General features: G+C 40.1%; 1 protein-coding gene across 2 annotated transcripts; it reads left to right on the top strand.

Moving 5' to 3' along the window:
• The first annotated feature begins 13,554 nt into the window (after positions 1 to 13,554).
• On the top strand, positions 13,555 to 25,324 carry DIPK1A (divergent protein kinase domain 1A). 2 transcript variants are annotated; one of them, XM_063165715.1, is made up of 5 exons: positions 13,555 to 13,671; positions 19,957 to 20,091; positions 20,365 to 20,472; positions 21,120 to 21,296; positions 22,241 to 25,324. In XM_063165715.1, the coding sequence occupies exons 1-5, from the start codon at positions 13,618 to 13,620 to the stop codon at positions 23,051 to 23,053; spliced, it is 1,287 nt and encodes a 428-aa protein (XP_063021785.1). In that variant the 5' UTR covers positions 13,555 to 13,617; the 3' UTR covers positions 23,054 to 25,324. The 2 variants fall into 2 exon arrangements, with proteins under 2 accessions (XP_063021785.1, XP_063021786.1); XM_063165716.1 differs by lacking the exon at positions 13,555 to 13,671 and adding an exon at positions 14,163 to 14,309.
• The last annotated feature ends 146 nt before the right edge of the window (positions 25,325 to 25,470 follow it).

Consider the following 25,470-nt stretch of genomic DNA (forward strand, 5'->3'; position numbering starts at 1 on the left):
TCTTAAATGTGTTCACTGTCATTGTTGACCCCAATTGACTGTTTAGCCAGTCAAATAATAGGTTTTTTCTGTTAAATTCAATGTATAGAAAAAAAAACATATTTGCCCCACTAATCCTAAGCAATTATTTTTTTATTCTTAATATTTTAAAATCTGATAAATTTTAAGATAGAGTATTATGAGTATTGCAGTCCTATTTTTTTACTATTAAGTCTCTAAAGCCCTTCTGTAATACATATATTAAACAGCAATTCCTGTGTGGGTTAGTATATGATCTCTTTGCATCACAATCTATATTAGCCTTTGAACTAAGCTACATCTAGACTTGAAAATCATTAGAGGGTTGTTTGCCTTAAAAAAATTAACATTTAGCAATGTTATAATTAATCTTTAAATCTCTGTCTGTCACTATTTCTCAAAGCATCACAGACACTTTAAGAAGAAACCAAAACAACCAACTCTGCCTATTAGCTCTGCATCTAATAGCAGACATTTCAGATGCTTGAAAAAATGTCAAACAAGCTGACACTTAAAAGGTCCTTAATGCTTCATTCACTTTAAATTTTATTCCAGGTGTGTAACCTTGCAGAAATTCCTTGCAAAACATAAGCCAAGATTTTGTATGACTGAGTAATCTTTGGTAAGTGGACAGATAGTTCTTCAAATGCTCTAGAATTCATCATTCAAGGCACTTACAAGCTATTAAATGCTTACATCATTCTGCTATAAGCCCTTAGTTATTCCTGTGTTGTAGCTCATACCCCACCATGGCTGAATTCTGTTTGCTGGAAGTGGCTGAACAAGAAGCAATCCCTCAGTTCTCATTTGTGTAACAGTGCAGAAAAAAAACCCCAAAACCAAAAAACAAAACAAAGCAAAAAAACAACCTCGTTGTAGACTGAGATGCTCAAGGACGGAAATAGTAAGAGCATGAGACACAGTTTCTACATTATTTACAACATCTCTGGGGATGCTAGTTAAGAGCAGGAAAGGCTTTTATTGTAAGAGATTGTGTCTCCCATCTATCTTAGTTATACTAACACTGTTTTGTACCCGAAGACAATGAGTGAGTCTGAAGGAGAAAAAAAATGTGTTAGACTAGGTTTGGCCTTGCTGAGAGTGCTTAAGTATGCGTTACTGTATTTTTACTGCTAATACTGTTTTTTTCTGAGTTGAAGACTTAGGAGCAAATGTAGCAGTATTTTAGCTCCACAAAATAACTGTGAGAGAACTGCAACTTTTTACTATTCCAGTTAGTAGGAAAGTATCCTCTTTTTTCTCCTTTTTCTTGTGAGACTAGATCATAAAAGTTCAGAGATGGAATTTAAGACAGGTTTACTCTTTGCTCTCTGCCTGTACTGTCATTCTGCTGCTGTGGTCATATAATTGCTTCCTTTCAGAAAACAAACAGCTGCCATGTCTAGAAATTTTGGTTAACTGCTTGGATCAGAGATTCCAGTTCTCAAACTCCCTGAGAATTCAGTCATGCACCAGTGCAATGCATTCCTTCCCCTCCTCTCTACACACAGATTTCAAAGCAGTTACTGAAGCTCTAGCTAGTGACTAAAGTTAAAGTGCAGAGTCAGCATTTCACAGCTAAAGCCTAAGCAAGCATTTTATTCTTTCACTTTAGCTCTGCTCTGCAGATTGGCAAAGTAATTGCAGTCTCAAATATTTTACATTGTGATGGGCTGTATCATAACTTCTTGATGACTGGAGCATCATAGTGTTTTATAGTAAGGTTTTGTCTGCCAGCATCTGAGCTCCTTTGTGGACTGTAAAAATGTCTGCTAGAGCAGAATTTCCAGCCCTTTTGTGGTTAAATTTTGTAGCCATACAGGCCAGACTTACCTCTTAACTCTAAACTGAAGTTAAAGAATGCTTAAGGGCCCTAAGGAGATAGTTACATGGCAGAATATTGCCATTTCATCTGCAGTGAAAAATCTGTTCTGGACATGAGTCTGGCTGGAGGGAGAATTAGTACAGCATTCCTTCTGCTCTCCCACCACCTGGTATGTGGTATGGGACTTCAAACAAGCTTTCAGCATGTCTGCCAAGTCCCCCTCAGATGGAAAATCCCTCCCTTTCCTTTCCTTTCCTTTCCTTTCCTTTCCTTTCCTTTCCTTTCCTTTCCTTTCCTTTCCTTTCCTTTCCTTTCCTTTCCTTTCCTTTCCTTTCCTTTCCTTCCCTTCCCTTCCCTTCCCTTCCCTTCCCTTCCCTTCCCTTCCCTTCCCTTCCCTTCCCTTCCCTTCCCTTCCCTTCCCTTCCCTTCCCTTCCCTTCCCTTCCCTTCCCTTCCCTTCCCTTCCCTTCCCTTCCCTTCCCTTCCCTTCCCTTTCCTTTCCTTTCCTTTCCTTTCCTTTCCTTTCCTTTCCTTTCCTTTCCTTTCCTTTCCTTTCCTTTCCTTTCCTTTCCTTTCCTTTCCTTTCCTTTCCTTTCCTTTCCTTTCCTTTCCTTTCCTTTCCTTTCCTTTCCTTTCCTTTCCTTTCCTTTCCTTTCCTTTCCTTTCCTTTCCTTTCCTTTCCTTTCCTTTCCTTTCCTTTCCTTTCCTATCCTATCCTTTCCTATCCTATCCTTTCCTATCCTTTCCCCTTTCCCCTTTCCTTTCCCCCTACCTGATAGCATCTCTTTATTTATGAAGATGGAGACAAAGTAGTTTTGAAGAGTACAGAATGACAGGACCCTGCTAACACTTAGCAGAGGCTGAAGAGCTGTTTGCAGCCCAGAGAATTCAGCTGTGGGGGCAGAAGATAAGGCAGTAGCCCCTTCTGCTGCCAGCCCCAGGGGGCTGCACAGAAAGAACCATAAGCAATCCCAGGCTGACACACCAGCTAAGACACCAGTTGCATGCTTCATTCTTGCAATGCTTATGAAATAATCATACTGTTACACTTGTTAACTTTGATATGCTTACTTAAAAGGTGCAATCTAAGTGTCATTGTTTTAGCTAATCCAAATGTAACAGCTATTGTCACACACACATTTTGATCGCTCCATCCTGATGTCATGTTCTCTCAGCCTGAAAGCCCAGATTTTGTTCCAACACAGCATTCCTTATCTGCATTTAGCAAACAAAAAGTGTACAGAAACAGGATCAAAATCAGTTCTTATTACAGCAGTCACTTATTTTCTATTTTGGCTTGTTTCATACCAGCACTGAGGCAGATCCATATCTATAAAGTCCTGACTCTATCCCTAAAATTTGGGGCTGCTGCAACAGACAGGTTTTCCCTTTTTTTCCTTGTACTATGTTCTTTTCTGATGAGTCTCTAAATATTAGTTAAATATCCAGTCATCCCCTCTGCCAGCTTTTGCAGTGAGGTGGAATGTGAATTTTACAAAGCACATCAAGAGCTGGCAGTCCTGCTGCTTCCCTCTCAGTCTGCTGCCATGGCTCCCAATGAGCCCACATGGGTGCTCCTCTGACTGGCTCTGTACCCCCAGCAGTATAAGCTAAGCCCAAGAGCAGTGGTTAAAATGTTTTCTGATGTTCAGTCTCCTGAGTCTACTCCTCCCAGAGGCAGGGGAGGCCTGGTGGGGAACAGAAGGGGGTGGGGAACAGAACACCAGCAAGAGGCTTTAAATCCATCTTTTCTCTGCAGTTGTAGCTGAGGGTACAGTTACCTGACTCAGCCACACTTGCCCAACAGCTGCTGCCGTCTAAGGTTGCAGTCACTTCTGCTCAGGGACATGTTGGCTCTCCCCTGTGCCAGGAGCCATGCAGAGGTGGCAGCTCAGTGAACTGCTCCTGCTGAAAAACATTAATGTATATATGCATATATAACACATACATGTGTGTGTAAAAATAGGTTTGTTTGCAGGCAGGTCAGCTTGAAGGCTTCAGGGGCCCAGGAGCTAAGAACATGTACATATTGAAAAGGGAATGCAGAACTGAGGTAGCAGAAGAGGTGATAAAACCATTCACGTCAAAATGGAAATGCAGAGAGAAAAGGTTTATTTCTTCCTGTGTTTAAGTTACAGGAGGAAACACCTACAACAAGCCAAAAGGGAAACATAAGCTGACCTTCAGTTTGATCCCATGGGCTGCCATCTCTTTCAGATACCCCATACATTTCCCTGGTCACGGGCTGCTTATGAAGAGAACAATTGAAGTATTTCTGTTATGAGAAGTTTCCAGGCAGGACTGCCAAGTAGGCACAGTGGCCCTGTGAATTCAGTGCTGCTGAGAAGTGCCATGGGCTCAGCCTGGCTGGGCTGAGGGCCATGTGCCACCCTCATGGGCACCGCTGGCCACAGAGGGTACTGATGGCTCTGCTGTGCCCCATTGCACCCAGGCAAGGTCCATCCACCTGCCCACGACAGATGCAAAAGAGAATACCCTGAGCTGCCAGAAGCAGATGTGAAAAAAACTTTGGGACATGAAAGACCACTTTCAAAAGCTTGTCAATATGAAAACACACTAAAAAGCTGAGACAAATTAGACAATGCACAAAAGGGAAGGCCTAAGAAGCATGTGCAAGGATTATCTAAGTCAGAAGTCAGTTTGCTATAGATTAATTCTCCTTCAACTTACAACACACTGTTGTCAGCTTGCCTCTCCGAGGAACTTTAGCAGCTGTCTCAAATTTCTCAGGTAGGATCAATTCTAGAGCTGTATTTGCCAAAGATAGAAGGAAATGTAGGCAAGCATTGATAAGACACTGAACTAATGTGCAGGAGGTTGCTAAAAGTAGAGCTGATTTTTTTCTGCCTTGCCTGGAATTCAGCAGACCAAAAGGTCAAGTAGTGATGGTCTCCAAGGACTTTTTAATTTACTGCAGGTTCTAGGATGTAAAATGCCTGTGACAGTGCTATCATGCTACTAAAGATCTAATGCTGTATCAGATTACTGGAGTGATTTAATTACCAACGGATAGCCTGTGGTGAAAAGGGCACCCTTACTTGCTAGACCTGTAAATCCAGGTCTTATTTTAAAACTTTTTTTTAATCAGAAACGGCAAATTTATTGAAAATGTATTTTTCTTCTGTTTAGAATGAACTTTGAATCTCACATGATGGCTGGGAAGAAGGATAGGGGGAAAAAAAAGAGGTGGAAAAGTTGAATAGTTACCATTCTGCTGTGGTTTTAAATTTAAAAAATTTTGAACTATTGATTCCTGATGGGAAATTATATTTTTAGCTAGAGTTCGACTGGAAATAAAACTAGATATAAACCTATATCCTCAGTTGTGTAAATGAGTCCAGGTTCAAACAATGCTGTGCAGAAGGTTTTTTCATGTGGACAATTGCACAAGGAGAACAAGAACCTGGGATAAAACAGGTAAAAGCTGGGATGTCAATACTCAGTAAATCTGTTTGTGTATAAAGAGGAAGTCACAAAATAAGTTGATTGAAAACTCTACAAATCTCACATCAAGGTCAGTCTAAACTATAACAAATTATTTACTACAAATCTAGACAAAACAGAAAATAAGTATCTGTAGTAATTTGAAATATTTTCACAGAAATCACACTATTTGTCAATGACAATGACTGCATTGACCAGCTACCACTTAACCCTTCTTAGAGGTGTAAAGGTCTAACAAAGACTCTCTGTGTCTTCAGTTTACCCCACCCACTACTTCTTTTTTTTCAGATATACTCCCAAATCCCATCCAAAATTGGTGTTGTGGGTTGGAAACGTGGGTTTGTGAATTGTTTCCTTTTGTTCAGCTGCACTGTAATACAAAAGATCTAGAAAGGGTCTGATTGCCTGCTCAATTAAAAGAAAATGTTTGATCTGCTGCAGCTTCTGTCTGAGAGTGGTGGTGGTGCCATTTGAGCACTGTGTTTGGAAAGAGGGCTCTGAACACATGCACAGTGAGAACTCAGGGCTGCCACAACAGTTGCACTGTTCACATCATGATATGAATATATCCCCTTTAGCACAAAAGATATGTGTTCAATGTGTTTTCTCTGAGATAATAAAAGATTTAATTAACTGCAACAGCATATTTCTTATATATTTAGGCATTTTAGCTTTTTTTTTTATATATATATAAAACGCAGCTTTGGTTTCTTGTAAACAAATGACAAGGAATCAGCATGATTTCTGATGTAGATTCATAGAGGGCAATCTTAAAATACATCTTGAAGGCCTATGTTCTTGTAGATACCACACTGTCAAATAACAAAGTTACTTTAGTTGTAGTTCCCTGATGCATTTTCTTTAGCAGCTGGGCTGCTTTAATAAGTTCTGACCACAGTCTGCTTCTTGGGTGCTCTGCACACATCCTTAGTGCAGGCAAAAACTTTGTTCAGCTGTGCTGCAAATTTCTTAATAGATATAATCCAAGTTAAAAATAACCTCTGGTTAAAAACAATTAAATAATATTGATGGGTGGAGGGGTGGAATGGTGTGTCTGTGATACAGAAATAAAATGAGCTGGGGTGGGGCAATACAAAGATACGTTCTTCGATTGTGAACCTCAGTGTTGCTGTTAAAGCATGTAGCAGAACTGATCAATGAGAACTGCAACACCAGACTTTTAGAGCCTTGTAAGAGCTGGGCAGAAGCCTAATTTGCAAGGTATTTTTTAGCATATTGGTATGGTATAGTCAGTCTATGACTGTATTGATACTTACCTCGAATTTTAATGAAGCATAGAGTTAAAAATAATACTGCATACTATATTAGCATGAGCTTGGTTATTTTTTAAATTTTATTTTATAGCATTTTAAACTGTTACTGCTCCAAATTGCCTTCTGTCATTCATTTAGGGAAAAGAAAACACCTTTAGAAATGCTATAACTTGGCATTTATTGTGTTGTCATTTTTACTGTGTTGTATGGATGGATAAAAAATCTGTTGTTCAGAAATATGTACTATTGCACAGAAAAGAACCCAGAGAATGTATTTTAGACTGTTGAATTTATTCTGCCTGGGTGTTTTTAATGATGTAAAGAAAATGTATGTGTAAAAGCAGCTCCCTACTTTGCTTAAAACAGCATTTTTCCTTCCAAAAAAATCAGTTTAAGAATACAATAGTTTTACTTAATTCTAGCAATTATATTTACAGTGGGAATTCCTGCTAAGTACTGTGGAAATTTAGATGTTGACAAATCTAAAATAATTCAATTACTACTTAATGCCTACTGGCATTTTCGATCAACAATCCCACAGCACTTTCCATGAAGTAGGCTCCAGGAATTAATTAATATATAATCAATACATTGCCTACTCTAGGGATTGAAAAGGCATCTGCTCTGTGCCAGGAACATACCTGACTGTCGGTTTGTGGTTTTGTTTATTTAAAGGGAAGTGAAAACTATTTTATCTAGAAAAAAACCAATGATAAATACTTAAGTATATTAACTGTAAATAATATAACATAATATATTTATTAAGAGTCTGGAATTTTAGTAATATAGATATGGCCTTCATAAGTGGTGATAAGCTTTTTTAGAAAGTTTGTGTATTACAAATTACCTCAAAATTGCCAACTTCAATGCATTACTACTAAAAATACGTTAAATATTTTTTTGCCTAAAATTCGATACCTTACAATTAGAGGTTTTCTAAAAGGAAATATTTATTTCCTAGAGATTTCTTCTAATTATTACTGCTCTTTCAAGGATGTTGCCAGAATCCTCCACCAATTCAGTTCAAAATTTCTGGCTTTCAAGTATAGAGGTTTTGAATGTAGCCCAAAAAAGTAAGATAGAGTGTTATGTTTTGATTAATTTTTATCAATATCATGAAGACTGTTTGATAAGGCATGCCACTACACTGTACTAATTCTTGCTTATGGGACCAGATTTCCAGCTTCATTAAAGCCTGTGAACTGAAGCAGATTTACTTGTGTATGATTTAAGGCCTGATACAAATATTATCAGTTCAAATTCCTCCATAACACAAGGTTTCATTCATTCTGCCCAACAAATCACTAGGTTGGAGTGTGTGTTTGAGGGCAGACTTGAAGTGCTTTTCATCATATCCCATTTGAAGTAGTTCCTGTATCTGCCACTTCTTCCAAATGTCAAGGTATTCCTGCATTTCTGAACATGGCACTCTGCAGTGGCATGCATAATCAAAATGGGGAACTGATGAGGCTTTTTTCTTTTTCTGTGTTATTTTTAATTTGAGTTGAGCAGACAGTTCACCATTCAGCTACACAAAGAGCTGCATGGCAGAAGTGAGAGAACAGCATGGGAGTAGGTGTAAGTAGTAGAGGATGAGCGAGGAAAGGGCTTCCCACAGCAGTTCTGCTGTCTGTAGTTGCTCTCCTGCCCATTTTTCTCCTCTATACCAGAGCTGGCAGAAGGCAGGGCAGAGCTGTACCTCACTAGCTGATGTTCACAGTCTAGCATTTTAGCAGGAACTGGCTTCACAGGCAATTAAAGCAAATGTGCTCGACTGTGAACTGAAAGAGTTCTGTTGTGGAAATGTCCTCGGGCACAGGGGATGGCAGGACAAATGGGGCAGCAATGCATTAAACCATTGCAGCTGTTTTGTGCTCTGTGCTTAGGTCAGAGCTCTCCTAATGCACCACGTGCTGAAAAATGTACTGCCCTGCTCGGTGATTGTTCCAATCCTGTACTTCCTTGATTGTTCCAATCCTGTACTTCCTTAGGAGTTAAAAATTAGCATTGTCTTTCTGAACTGAATTCTGCTCATCTCCTCATCTTCACCTTCTCATATCAGTATGCACCAGCTTCAGTACTGGAATCTACTATTTAGAACCTAAGAGGAATTTTTAAAGAGTGTGGGCTAGGACTTGGATATTTTCTAGCTCTCTCTTTTACCTTGTAAGGTAAGCAGGAAGGTGCAAGTGGTAATTCAGAGGAAGGAATTTTGGGAAATGGGGGTAGGGCATGAAGAAAATGCCAGCTAGCCTGTTTATTAGAAAGTCCATAAATAGGAATTAAGACTAACATTTCTGTTATAAAAGGTTTGTGGTTTTTAACAGATGACCACCACAAGCATAAAATAACAGAACAAAGAAGTCTTTTACTTCAAGTAAAAAAAGTTCAGAGTGGATTATAACTTTATTTTGCCTCTAATTCAAAGAAGGAAACATCCAGGATAATTAAGAAAAATCTCCACCTTGAAAATAAGTTATCTGAAAATTATAAAAGGCTTTCCAAACCAGAAATAGATTAAGGCTAGCAAGTGTATTCTGACCATGCATTTTATCATATAATCTCAATTAATCTTGGGTAAAATTCTTGAACATCACAACTCCAGCAATTAATAGTGGAAGTAGACTTGAAAGCATAAATATGTACAAAGGAAACCTAATTTTACTGGCTGATTGAATCTGAACTGTGTTGTCTTTGTAGACTTTGAAATACAGACATGCAAATATAAATGCAAATTGTTCTTTTGCATTTGCTTGCAATTGACCACCTTCAAATTTTTTCTTCTGAGTACAATATTTATGGAGTTTTCTTAGTCCTCTAAGGTATATAGGATTGTAAAGCTTTCTATTCTGGATTTTGAAGACCTATTTACTCTAGATATGTTATGTTATTAAGACCTATTTACCGTAATGTTTTTTAGTACATTTTGAATTTTAAAAAATATATCAGAATAAAAGTGTAAACATTGTGTCCCTCAAAGCAAAGACTTGTATGTCAAATTCATCAGTATCTCTGAATGTTTAATAATAATGATTGTATCTAATCTCAGTCAAGAGCTACAAATGAGTCACATACATTTATACAATTTATCTGATGGTAAAACATGATCTTTTACAAGCTGTGTTTAAATAAGGTAAAGGTTTCAGTGGTTATAAACAGCCTTTTGCTCCCATGTAAGTCCAAGCTATTGATGAAAGGAATTGGACTGCCTCTAACCCATCTCAGAGGAAAAAAGAGTCAAGATTAGTTTTTAGTTCAGATCATTGATTCAGTTCTTTATACAACGAGAGAAATGTTTGTGCCAGCCTGAGGGAGAAGGTAGGCACCAACAGCAAGAGAAGGTGACACCATCTGCCTCAGCAGCAGGGTGGATTTATGTGAGGTTAAAGTGACCATGTAAACAGAGCCTTAGAAATGAAACCTGTTTGCCGTTTCCTCAAATAGATCAATTACTTGTTTATACCGAGTTAAGGGACAAGGGAATCCTTAACAGGCTGTGTCTGCTTTTTGGGTAAGAGGTGGTTCCACCTACTCATGCCGTAGAAGCATTAGCATTTGTAAGAATGTGAATAGGAAATAATAGGAAATCATCTATTAGGATAAATCTAAAGCTAATGCACTGATTAAGTCAGAGTTCACAGAAATTTGCAAAGGGGAAGGAAACAGGGTCTCTCTCTGAAGGGAACATGAGGGAAAGTTTAGATATAAAGGTTGGATGGATCCCCAGATCTTTGTTCTCATCCACAAAGACAGGCAAAGAAAATAGTCTGTATAAAAACAGACTCCTAGACAGATATATGAGCAAGTAGATAGCTAAGCGGCACAAAAAGAGAGAAACCTCTAAATTTTTCTAGGCTTTATTTTAGGAAATGCAGGTAATTTTATTTTAAATCATTACCATATTATATATTGTGTAAAAACACTTACTAAATTGAGCTACAAAGCTGGGCAATGGCCAATGCTAGAGCATTACATTCTACTGGTGCTGTAATACTTTAAGACTGTGGTAGCTGCTCAGGATCATAGAATATTTTTAAGCACTTCCAGAGCAAAAGAGCATTAATCTAGGAAGCTATTCTAGGCAGACTGGAAGCTAGTAAAGCTGCTGTGAGAAAGAGAAGTCTTATGATTATTAACATTAGCTAGAGGCTCCCTGCATATAATATGATGGTGGGGAGAATGGGTGAACCCTGAGGATTTCCCATGGAGTCTCTTATGACAGTATTTGAGTTAAATCAGCATGTGGGTGCAGCTGCTTCAAATAACTGAAACAAGCAAGTCCAGCACCACTGCAATAAGTTAATGTTTAGCTTTCATGTGATGTTAAAACCTGTATTACTTGCTCAAGTTACAGAGACTTGCCTTCAAAAGAAATTGGATAAAATTATTTCTTATATTTTGAAGGTGCACATTACACTGATTCTCTTGAAGAATTCAGATTCTTCTCTGTAGCTTTTCAGTATTTTCATTTGTCTCATATATTCATTCCTTATATTTTTAAAATTCTTGGATGTTTCAATGTTTGCAAAAATTTTTTGGTTTTTCTGAGTTATGTTAATATGTAATATGCTCTAAGTTGTCATGGAATTGCAGGTGAATGTAAGAGGGTACTATAAAACCACATTTACCTTCTGACATTGTGAGTGACAAACACTGCATTGTACAACTAGCGGTCGATTTCTATCTTATACAAAACCCCTGCATCACTAAAATAACATTTAATGTTGTTATAGCTGGATAGGAAACTTTAAGAATTAATAGGTAGCAATAAATCAGCATAACTTCTACAGCTTGGACATTAAGATATACCAAAGCTTTGGTGTGGGCCTACAAAAATGGATGATGTGTGAACTGCAGAACGGAAACGTGTGAATGGAAAGGCTGTACAGCAGATAATGTATCAACATGACTTATGTTGTACTGGGGGGCAGATGCAGAAGTTTTTCTGCATCTGCCCCCCAGTCTTTAGAATATTCCTTTGGGTTTCCACATCCTGTGGGCACCAAGTCAGTGCATGTTACATGGTTGCTGTTACTGTCATGGCTTATGTGGCCTAGCTTTTCATGGGAGTTGTCTCTACTGAAGCTTAACCAGGAATTTAACAGGTAACTGAAAAAGGCTGAAACAGCCTTATTTTTTAGCATTTAGCAAAGCCTGGGCACAAAGAGTACTTGAAGAAGAACTAAACATTTCAGTGCTGGAATAAAGCACCTGCTCTCACAGATGATGAAGATCTCATGTACTAAGTGAAAAATATATCCCCTAATGAACATATGCCAGGAGCTGTTTGGATCTAGATGGAACAGGAATGAAACATTTAGATCCTTGCCAGCCATATGGGACACCGACGTTTCACAATTACTCCCAGCCTGTCATTCCAAGGCTTGGCATACAGCACTGGATGAAGTAAAGACTTGAGATTATTCAGCAAAATGTTAAAATGTTTTGCTCTGCGGCCTCCTCTTGCATTGCTGCTCTGTTGCATGTCCACAACCCAGCTAAACTTGAGCAAACCACTGAACTGCAGAGGGAGGTGATGCACAAAGCACAGCCATCTGGGCCTGCTGAATAGGAAGGGAAGAAAACCCTGGGAGAGTCACTGGCTGTTACTAAAGCCAGGATTGCTTTTGCAGGAATGCCAAATCTTACTAATTAATTTTCAGATTTATACTTCAGGGTGACTCTGGCAGTGATGATTATATTATTCAAAAAACAGTCACAGACTGTTCTTGAATCTTCAAGCACAAATCTCTAAATTCTTTGTAAGCTCCTAACATTTGCTTTCCACGCACACATCTTTCCTTAAGAGTAAGCCCTGCCAAAAAGAGTTAGCTTATCCTTACAGTAGTATTTTGTGACTTGTTCTTTTCATCAAAGCAGCGTTCTTTGATAAGTGCACTGAACACCCAAGTCACAACGTGCTATGTTTGTCTCATTTTTATCCCAACACCTTGGCATAATCTTTGTGCTTGAAGTCTCATAGACAAAAAGCATCAGGACTGGAGACTCCCAGCTTCTGGCTTTGACACTGCTAACACACTGCATTAAAAGAAGTCACAATCAAGTCCTAAAGGCAAGAAGGCTGGGCAAAACCCAAACCTTGCTTAAGAAAGGATGATTTTACTTGAACTTAATAGTGTTCCCACCAATTTCAATTGGACTGAGGCTTCCCACAATGTATGAAGAGCTGAGAGATCCCCTGGTGAAGAAGAAGTAGGTAACGTTTCTCCACTTTATGGCACTAATGTAGAATTATAGAATAACTGGGGTTAGAGATTACCTTTTCCCAACCCTCCTGCCATGGGCAGGGACAACTCCCAGTAGACCAGTTTGCTCAAAGCCTTGTCCAACCTGGCCTTCAAGTGGGACACCCACAGCTTCTCTGGGCAACCTATTCAGGCTGCTCTTACCAACCTCGTGGTAAAAACTTGCTCATGTTAATATGTGTCCAGGCAAACACTCCTTCCTTATTCTGGAGGAACTACTCCTTTTTTGGGGTTTTGCTGGTCGTTTTTGTGTGTTAGGGGTTTTTTTTAAGGACGGAAGAAGCCTGCAGCTGGTTTTAATACCCTACCCAGTAAATGATGGGAGCCTGTTCGCAATCAACGACACGCGTTATTTATTAACTGACTTCTCCCCAATTGTCCCTAGACGGCCCCGAGCACTTTCTGGCAGACACGAGGGAAGCTCGGGGGTGGCTGTGGGCTCCACGGGCTCCGGGCGGCCCTGGAGGGGAAAGGGACGGGGACAGCCCTGGGGGCTCGGGGCGGGCGGGGCTCGCCTCGCCGCCTCAGCCCCGCCTCGCTCCCTCGCGGCTGCCGCGTTCGCACCTTCGGCGCGGCGTGAGCGGTGGCGGAGGCGGCAGCCGCCCGCCCTGCCCGCTGACAGCCGCCGTCTCTCGGCGGCCCCGGTGCCCGAGGCGGCTCTTCCCCGCCGAGCCAAGCGGAGCGGGCGGCGCGGCTGCGGCGGCAGGCGGGGGAGCGCTGCTCACCGCTCCGCCTCCGACCGCCGCCCGCTGCGGGGATGTGTGATTGCCATGGCGAGGCGGCTCTTCCCGGGGGCCTGGCTGAGGAAGCCCCATTCCGCGCAGGTAGGCCGGCGAGGGGCCGGGGCCGGCGCCCGTCCCTCCCCGCAAAGTTCCCTCCTGAGCGGGCGCCCCCCGCAGGGCTCTCGCCGCTTCCCCCGGCCCGGCCCGGCGCGGCCGCCGCTCCCCTCCCGCCGGCGCCTGGCGGCTGCCGGGGCTCGGCTGCGCCGCGCTGCCGCTCGGCCGGCGGGAGGCGGCGGCGCCGGGCACGGCCGGCCGGGTCGGGGCACGGGAACAGGTGGCGGCGGCCTCGGCGCCGCGGTGCCTCTCGCCGCCCGCCCGCCGGTCGGATCGGGCCTCTCCCGCCGCCTCCGGGCGCAGCGCGCTCCGCGGAGCGGCCGGCGCAGGACCTGTTACGCGGCGGGCGGCCCGCGGCTGCCCGGGCTCACGGCACGGCCGGTGGGGCAGCGACACCTGCGGCACTGCCGCGGCCCGCGAGCCCCGAGCTGCGCTCCGCGCCCTGCTTTACACCTACCGCCCGTGCTGCGGGATCCATCCTGTCGGCGCACGGACCACAGCCTGCAGGAGCAACTCGTGCCCTTTTTTGCGTGTCTTCTAAAAATTTAATATCGGGCACTTTTCTACTGCTGCTCCATGCATGTCCTTAAATGCTCATAGACACACTTCTGTATTTCTATATGCAGGTACATGTTTGCATTACTTCAGTTAGCAGAGTAAGGATGTTTTGGTTGGAAGTGCTGTGGCTGTTGTGTCGTAGGAAGTTCTGCCGTGAAATGTTAGTCGGTCATGACGTTGTGGTAGCTTGATGGTTTATCCACTGGGTTTCCCTTTATCAGCTGGGTTGTATTTTAACTAGATTGTAATTAAGGTGAGCATTTGTTGAGTTTGAGGAGCTAAATAATGTTTACTTTTCTTATATATTCTGTTTATGTGTTTGTCATCTGTTGATATGCTTAGTAATCATGGGATTAAAAATTTTTAAACTTCACATTGGTGCATTTGAAGATCTTGAAAAAAATTTGGAAAAGTTCTAGATGAGGAGAAATTAGTTCTCTTTCTGGAAGTACCTGGACTGGGGTGTAATGTTTAAAGAGAAGAATACAGATCTAATTTTACCCTCTTCAGTGGGTAAAATGGTATGTATCTGCAACTCTGGGTCCATATCACTCGGGTTTTAAACCAAAAAAGATTACTCTAGATCTATTTATTGAAGTAGACACTTGTACAGTATCTTAATTCCCATAGCATAAAGCCTTCAATACAAATAAAAATGAATTAATAATCTATATGCTACCTTTCAAATGAGGAGTCTCCAAATTGTTTGCCTCCTTTGCCTTGATAGTCTCTTTCTTATCATCATATGGTGATGTCTGATAATATTCTTCTCTACTCTTCTCAAAATTTAATTTAAGGCCTTCCAAGCAAAATACGTTCTTTTAAAATCTGCTAAGAAACAAGAAGACCACAAAATTACTTATTAGAAAATATAGTTAAGAAGTTAAATGTTTGTTTCTATTGCAGATTAAAAAAAATATATCTGGTTGTGCTTTCTTATACTGAGAGCTGATTTTGCATGTTCTACGGACTTGTTTTAGGAGAACTAATAGTGGCTTTGTGACCTTAAACATATTTTTCTGTGTTAGTGAATGTATGTTGATATTTGATGCATCCATAGAACAGCAGCAACTATCAATATATTGGCTTCTCTTGTCACTGCATGTTACTGTTGGTACATGACAAATGTAGTCGTGATTTACTGATTGCTGAGCACTTTATTGAGATTTGTCTCCAAAGAAGCCAAAGCTCTCTAAGTAAGGGGTAGACCTAACTCACTGAGGGCTGGGAGCAAGGTGGAAAGACTTGTGCAATGTTTCTATGCAGCATTTCAAGTAGCACACCAGGGGAGATGTCTGTACAGTGGAAGGTTATCACTGAGTGAATTCCAGCCTTTGCTGGCTGGTGTTCCAGACTTCTTGAACATTATGTTGTGAAATGAATTGCCAGAACATCAGCTTCTGTCAGTAAGAACTTAATACTTGTTCCAGCTTTTCTGCCCTAATGGGAGCAGGATGTTATGAGCTGGTTGCAACAGATATTCTTTGGCAAATGTTCTCTTGCTCCATGCATGCTTTAGCTTTTGTGCAGAATGCAAGACCCATAGGTAATCAGTTGATGATCTTTGACCCTAATAAAGATGTCCTGCCATGTGTCAGCTCGTGCAAAAGGAGCAGGGCACACACTCTTAGCTATCTTAGCTCAGCCCAAAACTTAGTGTTAGGCCCTCCCTGAGTAAATGTTAAAGTCCTGTCACTACAAAGAATAGTAAGTCAGAAGTACAAAGCTTTGCCATTGCTTAGACTGCAAATCATGTAATAATAGAAAACAAAACAAAAATACCCTCAAACCTGAAAAACTTTTAAACACTGCTAAAGACCACAAAAACAATTTAATTGTATTTATAGGATTTTTACAGTTAGGTGATTAACACTGGGATTTTGTTTGACAAGGAGAGTTAGTGTCCCAGATTTAAGGGACATTGTCCTGAAGTTCTTTTCAGATAGCTGTAGTTACCAATTGTATTGTGAGGCTGAGGACTAACCAGCAGGATTCCTTATGACAAAAATCATGTCAAGAGCACTTGCATGTGTGGAAGTTTGGCTTTATAGATTCTGGATCAAGTTTACAGCCTCTTTAAAGGTGCCTCATGGACTTCACTAGTGTACAAGAGACTGTCTTTGAAGGGCCAAAGAATAAACAAGTTTAAAGCCCCACATAGAAGAAATTTCCTAAATAATCTCTTTGCTCTAAGATTTTAATCCCTTCTGCTCTGTTTAACCTTTAAAGGAGAGATGTCCCATTTTCCATCTTGGTCATTATTCTATTTCAAAAGATTCCTCAGCTCTGTTTCCTCACTTTGGTTACTCAGGATACAAAATAACTCAAGACACTGGCATAATCATAAGCAGGCACTGTGTGCTTTTAAATATTTTCGTGGCATCCTAAACAGTGTGGGCTAATGCTCTCAGATATCGTGTCAGCCTACCTGAAATGCCTCCTGTGAGAGACAAATCAACCTGAACAGAGAACAAAATAGAATTTCTAACATGATTGGCCTACTTTTTTTTCATCTGTCCTTTCCTATTGCAAGCATGTAAGACAAATGGAGTGAACAACTCTGATTTGGAGATTACTACACTATGGTTATGTGTAATACTTTCCAGAACTAATCTCTCTGTACTATTAAACACAAAGAAACACTTTCACACTCTTTAACCATAAAAGTGTTTTAAATAAAAAGTACACTCACCAAAAATCTGTCAAGTTATGTTGCATGTTGATTCACTACTCTCCATATGCTTTGGAGTGCATCCAGGCTTGAGTTTTGCCAGAAGTGGTTTTCCAGTTCTATTTCAGGGGATGAATGTCTAATTATTATTCAGTGCATATGACTTAGCAGAATATACAAGTGATGGAAGAAGTTGAATCTGTAACATCAAGCATTGCAAGTGATTCCCTCATTCTTGCGTTCCCTGGCTCATGTTTAAGTCTTGATGGAAGAGTAGAGTTGAAAAAAGAAACTGCTTCCTTGTTTTGAACACTTTCTTCCTTTTTTTTGATAATTTTGGAACTCTGTCATTCTGTTGCCCCAAAAATGTTCTTATGACAAGTTTCCTGTCAGTTTGTCACAGTTTCAAATGGAGTCCATCTATATGTGTTGTTCCCTAAATGCTGTCTGGAACTTCCTGCTCAGAAACGTTCCAGTGCTCTGCAGAGCAGAGTAAGTCCCTGTGTTCAGGGGCCAGAGCAGCTCAGTGAAGCCCTGTGCCCTCATTGGGACAGTGTGCCTGTGCCAGGGGAAGTGAGCCACGTGTGTCAATGCTCACAGACCTGTTCTGGGGAGAACATGAACAATTGGTAGGGGAATGCATGGGAAGAAATCAAATTATCATGCCTTTTGCTGAACTTGATGAGGAAGTCCTTATAAGAGAAGTAATTCCCTTTGAAGCAGAGTGGAACCTTGGTTGTCTGTAAGCAGAGGGATGCTGTTGTCCATGCTCTGAACTGGCTGGGCAGTTTCTGCAAGTCAAAAGCTGCATGACTCCATTGGCACAGTGCTGAGCTCAAAATAAACCTAGCTTCTCTGGAACTTCCTGCCAAATACATGAGGTAGTCAGATGGCATTTGGGGAGGATTTTCAGTCTCAAGTACATTCTCTTTAAGCCTAAGGAGAAGGACAATATATTCAGTATCCATACTGGGAGAATGGTCAATATTCTGCAGTGGTCCTGAGGCCTGCAGGCTGCTGCTGGTCTCTGAGGTTGTACTAAATGGATACAATAGTACAAAATGTCATTAAACAGCACTTTGGTTTAAAATGTATTATAAAAGTTCATGGAAGGATTCAGCAAGAAACACTGAGGAATGAAGAGGGTTTGTTGTCCCAGAAGCTTTGGTTCCCAAGCAGTTTTTACACATGAAACAGCTTTCCCTAAATTTGTCTGTTTTATTTCTGTTGATCTTCCCCAAATTTTACCAGTAGTTTTTTATGCTTTATGTTCTGCTACATAACAGAGTTATTAGAAATAGCTTTAAAAAACCCCAAACTTATGAAACTTGTCTCTAAAAAAATCACTGGAATAAAAAGTTAATTGTAGCTCTCTCCTTTTTTAAGCAGGTAGTTTTAAGATTGTCAAGTGAGTGTGTGTGAAGGCGTGAAGGAATAGGGATGCACAGCTGATGCACGTAGCACAGCTTTATGGACTGGAATCACCTTTGGGTCTTTTGAAATGGACTTTTCTGGATTTTTTTGTTTCCAAGAGAAAGGGTATAATGCATGCTGGTTGGTTGTTATATTTTAATAAATACTAATAAATTACTGCGGTCTTTGTGGTTAAATAAAATTGCTTATTTGCATTTGCTGCAGTTCTGTGTATGTGTGTGATGGCAAAACTGATCATGATTACTACCTTTCTTGGAACCTTTTCCAAACATATGGAATAACTTCTCCATGATACACAGTCAAGTTAGGACCTGTCAATTTGCAAAAGAGATGAGATCACGGGGAGGTGTGTTATGGAGGCCTACAAAAGCATGTCAGATGGAGACAGAGTGGATAGAGATTGTTCACTCTTCTCTTCCAATAGATGAACTAAGGGGTCTCAAACAAAGTTAAAATGAATCAGACTGCAGCAAAATAAAGTCCAGTTCCTGACTGTGGTAGTGAATAGTAGACCTGTGATTTAATTGTTAAGTTTGTTGTGGATGCTTATGTGGATTTTTAAGGGAATCTGGGTAAATTAGTGAAAGATTTGAGATTTACTAAATATAGAGTATTACATCTGGCTTAGCAAGTTCTTCTAGAGGAAACTGGGAGTACACTTAGTGTGTATAATATATGTTACCAGTCTTCAATAGCATCTTTTTATAGCTATTGCTGAAGATCAGGATACTGATAGAAATGGATCTTGTACTGACCAAATATAGCTGCTCTCATCCACTTCCTTATATCTTGCTGCTAAAGCTGATCCTGATCTTCTAATTAGTTTCTGATCCTGATGTGAATATGAAAATCATCCTGTTAGCACACCAGACTCTGAGGAGGAGGAAAAAAAAAAAAAGAAGGAAAAGATCGAAACATCCCTCCTACTTTGTAAGACGCTTAGCTCTCCCTCAATTCTTAATTTATAAATAGTTTTTCCTTCTGCCCCTGTGAAAACTCTATTTGTGAGGCCACAGAAACAACAGGAAAGTTGTGCATACAATTTCCCACAGTTGTGGGAAGGTGAGGCTACTATAGAAGAATTTTATTTGCATAATTAATGGTGTCATTTCAAGGAAGGAATGGGAGACTTTAGCATATGGAACCTGACCCTGATATCCCTTCTGCTCATTGTATCTCTATCTTGCATATTTACACATTAACACAGATTATTTTTTTACCAAATTCCTGGTCTGTTGGATTTGATTTACCATGAGTGGAACATAGGTAACTGGTTTTAGAGAAAAATGCACTTAATTGAGCTCTGAGATTTAATGATTTTGATCAAATTGGTTCCTGCAGTCTGGCTTGCCCTGTGAGGGTCTAATACCTTTTCTTCTATTTATTTATATCTCAATTTTCCTTCCAGTTACATACATGAAACTGACCTCCCCTGTCAGTTTTGCTCACTGAAGGAAGCAAATGTTCCATATAAAGCAGTCTGCTTATTTTATCACTGCGGAAGGCAAATTCCTTAGAGATGAAATAGTAAATGATTTCTAGTAAATGAAATAGTAAATGTCCTGCTGCTCAGTGAATTACAAACAATATTTTCTGTTTGTGTGCTCTAGGTCCGTCTGTCGTACGTGCGGATCAAGTATCTCTTCATCTCCTGGCTGGTGGTGTTTGTTGGCAGCTGGATTATGTATGTTCAGTACTCCACCTACACAGAACTCTGCAGAGGCCATGACTGCAGGAAAATAATAGTAAGTGTATTTAGTATAGCTTTCTCAAGTGTTTGACTAATTCAGTCTGTGCCACATGTGATTTAATTAAATTCTCATATTCCATCATGCTGATCTAAGATTACAGCTTCAGTTACAAACAAAACCAGTTGTGTCTCTTAACAATATTTTAGCATACGGTTATTAACATTTTTTCTTAGGTTTTTCTTTCAAGACTCAGGTGTTGGAAGAGATACAGTTACTGCCTCCTTTCCTAGGCAATTTGTTAAATATTTTTCTCCCTGTTTGTTTCAGTGTGACAAATACAAGACTGGTGTTATTGATGGATCAGCATGTAGCAGTCTTTGTGCTAAAGAAACATTGTATTTTGGAAAATGTTTGTCAACAAAGCCCAATAACCAGGTAAGGCTTTACTCATCCAATCTAGTTTTATTATTTCCCACTGAAATGTCATTGTCTAGAACATCAGGTAGACCTTAGTGTCAGCAAGTTGAATCTGTTTATTAAACAGATTATTTCCAATCCTTCTTGCTGTGACAGGCAGAGTATGTGTGCGAGTGTGTGTGTATATATATATACACATATATACACACACCTATACAAAGATACACTGTAATACAAATCAAAATACCTAATATGCACCTATATACACTAATAGAGATTATTCCTGCATGTAGAGGGGTACATTATTTTATACTACATGAACATATACAATACATCCTAAATCCTGCCACAGTTTGCCAGACTGTGCACACTTTGTACATCATCCTGCCTTCTCTGCTATCCTGCATCCCCAGTAGGAGCAGCAGCCTCGTTACAAGCTATGCAAAGGTGGCAGTGATGCCAGGCTGTTGTTTGGGGAGCTGTCTGTGTTCTGACAGTGCAGTGGCTCCTGCAGCAGTGGCTGTCTGTTCAAATTGCCACATCCATTGTCTGCACACAGGATTCAGTTCCTGATCTGTGCTGATTCTAAAAGCAATGGTTGGAGGACAGGTGGTCTTCAGATGAACTTCTACAGTGTTTACCTTTCCCCCTCTTTTTCTGCATAGATCTATTTAGGAATCTGGGGAAATCTGCAAAGTGTTATAAAATGCCAGATGGAGGAAGCTGCTCAACTTGATTTTGGTACTGACCCAGAACCAAGGAAGGAAATAGTCCTATTTGATAAACCAACAAGAGGAACCACTGTTGAGAAATTCAAAGAAATGGTATATGGTCTTTTTAAAGTAAGTATATTCTTATTTAGTCTATTTTGACAGAATGGCTTGTTTTCTTGAAGCTAGAGAAAATACCCTGTTGTATGAGCCTTTTTCAAGGGTATGCTAGAAAAATAATCAGCACAAAAATAGTTTTTCCCAGAGGTGATTTGAAGTTTGAAGTAACTAATTATCAGCGCTTTTCCCTTATTCTTTAAATGATGGAAGCAGGCATTCATCTTGTATGTCTATAGATTTTGCTAGTATTGGTATAGAGAACATGATGTAAGGCTGATGTCAGTTGTCATGCATTGCAACAGCTTTGTCTCTAACAATGGTGAGCAGCAGGTGTGTTAGGCTAGTTTTAAGGAAAATTTGGAAAAGGTTGATCTGCCTAGCTGAAAATGAAACAGTTCTGATTCCAGCAATGGCTTTTTTTCTCTGTAGTCCTACAATGGAGGTGATTACATCAAATAACAAAACAAAGCATTTCAGCGTAATTATGGGATTTGTACTCAGTTTTGTCTTGGTACCCTTAGTAATTGGACCAAATGTAATTCATAACATTATTCCTCTACATTTCTAAGGTCTAATCAGCTGCAAACTAAACCTGATCCAAACTTTTGAATTCTTCATACTTTTTCTTAGAGAACATTGAAAAAGCTACTTGATACAATTTTTCTAAAGCCTGATCTGATCAAGAAGAATGATTGAATTGTAATATTTGCATTTTGAAGTGCAAAGAAAGGTAGTTCTCTCAGAAGATTATATGCTCAGTGCCTATGAAAGCAGAACAAAAAGGAAGCTCTGCAGGCAGCTGATGGCAGGTCCTGTTACATCCATAACCAATGAAAACTACAACATAGCCAGTTTTTCCTATTATTCATAGAAGGAGAGTAACAGAGGCAGAGTGACAGATGGATTGGGAGTAGTTAATGAAATCATACTTAATCTTTTTCATTTGTTGCTTTCAGGCAAAACTGGGTGAACAAGGGAATCTTTCAGAACTGGTTAATCTCATCCTGTCTTTCGCGGATGGAAACAAAGATGGAAGAGTCTCTTTGCCAGAGGCAAAATCTGCATGGGCACTCCTGCAGCTGGAAGAGTTTCTGTTAATGGTCATCTTGCAGGATAAAGAACATACTCCCAAGCTGATGGGTTTTTGTGGGGATCTCTATGTGACCGAAAGAGTTGAATATACCTCTCTCTATGGAATCAGCCTTCCATGGATCATAGAACTTCTCATTCCCTCTGGCTTCAGAAGAAGCATGGACCAGTGGTTCACTCCATCATGGCCAAGAAAGGCAAAAATAGCTATAGGGCTTTTAGAATTTGTGGAAGATATTTTCCACGGACCTTACGGAAACTTTCTTATGTGTGATACAAGTGCCAAAAACTTGGGATATAATGATAAATATGATTTGAAAATGATGGACATGAGAAAAATAGTGCCAGAAATTAATTTGAAGGAAATAATTAAAGATCGTCAGTGCGACTCAGATTTGGACTGCGTTTATGGTACAGACTGTAGAACATTATGTGACCAAAGCAAAATGAGATGTACCACTGAAGTAATTCAGCCAAACTTAGCAAAAGCTTGTCAGCTCCTTAAAGACTATCTGCTTCGTGGTGCTCCTTCTGATATCCATGAAGAACTAGAGAAACAACTGTACTTGTGCATTGCCCTTAAAGTCACAGCAAATCAGATGGAAATGGAGCATTCTTTAATACTCAATAACTTAAAAACTTTACTGTGGAAGAAAATTTCTCATACAAATGATTCGTAGCTTCTTCACCAGCAGAAGAGAATATTGATGCCTGCCACTAGAGGTGGCCCAAGACATTTGATAAAAACAATCTGCACCTTTTTAAAAAGATATTTCTTTACTCAGATTTTATTAATGGTTCTTTCAGTCCTGCCCTTCAGTCAGTAACTCATGACAGGGCTTGTCTAAGAATGAACACGCCACTGAATGACCCGGCAGAGGCCAGAAGGCTGCCTGCTGTTCAGTGCTGTGTTACAGAAACAAGAACTCTGCATGCTTGACTGTTCTGTGCACTTTGTCAGATCTTGAACAGGATGAAAGTGTTCACTGTGCCACCACATCAGCTGAGGCAACATCTTCCATTTCTGTGAAAAACATTGCCCACTTGTGAAATACCTGCAGAGGATTTCTTTCCTAAGTAGTTTTATGAAGAATCACCACTACTGCAAGTAATGTGTCCAAGTCCAAGCTGCTGTTATGAATAAACTGAACTGTGAGATTGAAGTTTACTAATACCTTGGCATGGCAGAATTTGCACATTAAATAATTTTTAACTATGGAAAATTAGAATTTTATTCTAGAATGGATAGGTTGTAATATGAGACAAATCAGATTCTGTTTACACATTGTTACCTCATGCTTACATCTTGAATGTTTAAGTAATTCAACATTTTTAATTAAGTCATTGTATGGTGAGCCCTGTGGGAGCCAACAGTTTTTAGAGTACTATTTCTTAAAGTCATTTATATGGTTTAGCAGCAATACCAGCCTCTGTTTGAAAACTTCAGTGGAAACCTCTAACCCAAATTAAGCTGTAGCAAACAGTGAAAAGCAAGGACTTTGTGGACTAAGCTATAGTATGAAAACTGAATTTTTAAAAATACTGAATAGCAGACATGTCCAACTAGTTAAAAAAGAAAGTTTACATAGTGCAGGAATCTGCTGTATGACATGAGAAACAATCAATAGTTGTGGATAGTCTTGCCTCTTAATGCTCCCTCCACATTTAGCTACAGACCTGTACTTCAGTCTTCTTAACTACTGCAGGAAATATGTAAGCAAGAGCTAGACCTGAATTTTAGGACAGAAGCTGGATTGTTCAGGATTGTGCAATATTGCTCAAATGGGAGCCTATGAGCTATTTTCCAGCTCATTCCTAGCTGTTACTGAGTGAGCTGCAGTGTGATTCTATTCCTTTTTTCTAGTAGCATCTATGAGTCACTGTTAAGGCTCAAGTCACGAGTAAATAAACATCACCTGATCCTGGCACGCCACAAAGCATGACCACTCTACCACCTTAAATCTTCACCCTTGTATTTTTCAGATTTACATCTGTATTCATAATTATGCAGAATTGGATGTCCATAATACACCTGAATATAGGCCAATACTTACCTATTGTATGTTTAATTTTTAAATGCTTTAGGTATAAAGTTGTTCAATCTTTATGATTTTAATGGCAGTCATCTGTACACTTCTGAATCCCGGACCCTTAATTCATTTTCAGCAGAGGTAAGAACAAGTTTTAAGTATTTGAAAGGTTAACTGCTGTAGGGATCCTGTCTTAAATGCATTCCTAGAATGATGATACTGAAGTACAGGACCACAATAAAGTAATTTGTCCATACCAGATGTAATAATATGCAGCTTGGGTTAAGATTGTTTTGTGAACATCAGTCTTTTAATTTAAGAAATACTGTGCTCATGCTAATTATTGTCTTGAACTTGCTAACGTGCTCCAACTATGAACTAAAAAGTATTCATAACCAGCAATGCACTTAAAGTGTAAAGTGGTCATGTTCTTGTGGAGAAATCTGACAGTGACTGCTACTTGGGCAGATATTTAAAATACCCAACATCATTGGGTATCTTAACTGGAGAATATGTTTAATAGTGCAGTTTGTTGTACACAATCTTCATCTTTATTACTGTTGCATAAAGTTGAAGCTTTCATTGGGAAAAAAAAAACACACTTTTGTTTACAATAAATCACAGGCCTCTTTTTTTTCAATAGCAGTATTTACACCAACTACCAGTACCTTACAGCAAAACATTCCTCCATATAGCCTGCTTTACTGGTGTTTAAAATGTGCAAACAGTTTGTCTGAGTCTAGTGTAAACCTACTGGCACATAGAAGTGCCTGTGAAACAGAGGAGGCAAAGGAGCAGGGCAGGACAAAACTGGTGGGGAACACTTCTCTTCCAGGTGGCTCAGCCCGCAGAGGGAAACACAGACTGGGCTCTGGGAGGGAGCCACCCTTTAGGATAAGGAGATGAAAGCTGCTGAGTGGTGAGGTGGAGGGACACAGAGAGGGGAGGCAGGAGAAGACTGAGGAATTCCACACTGGCATCAGGGAGGGCAGGGAGTGTGAGGATATAAAAGCCATGGGGTGCTCCTCAGAGGAACCATCTCCAGCTGTTCCTGCACCAGGAATAAA

This window comes from Melospiza melodia, chromosome 11 (genome assembly GCF_035770615.1).
Source record: "Melospiza melodia melodia isolate bMelMel2 chromosome 11, bMelMel2.pri, whole genome shotgun sequence".
In the NCBI taxonomy this organism is placed as follows: Eukaryota; Metazoa; Chordata; class Aves; order Passeriformes; family Passerellidae; genus Melospiza; species Melospiza melodia.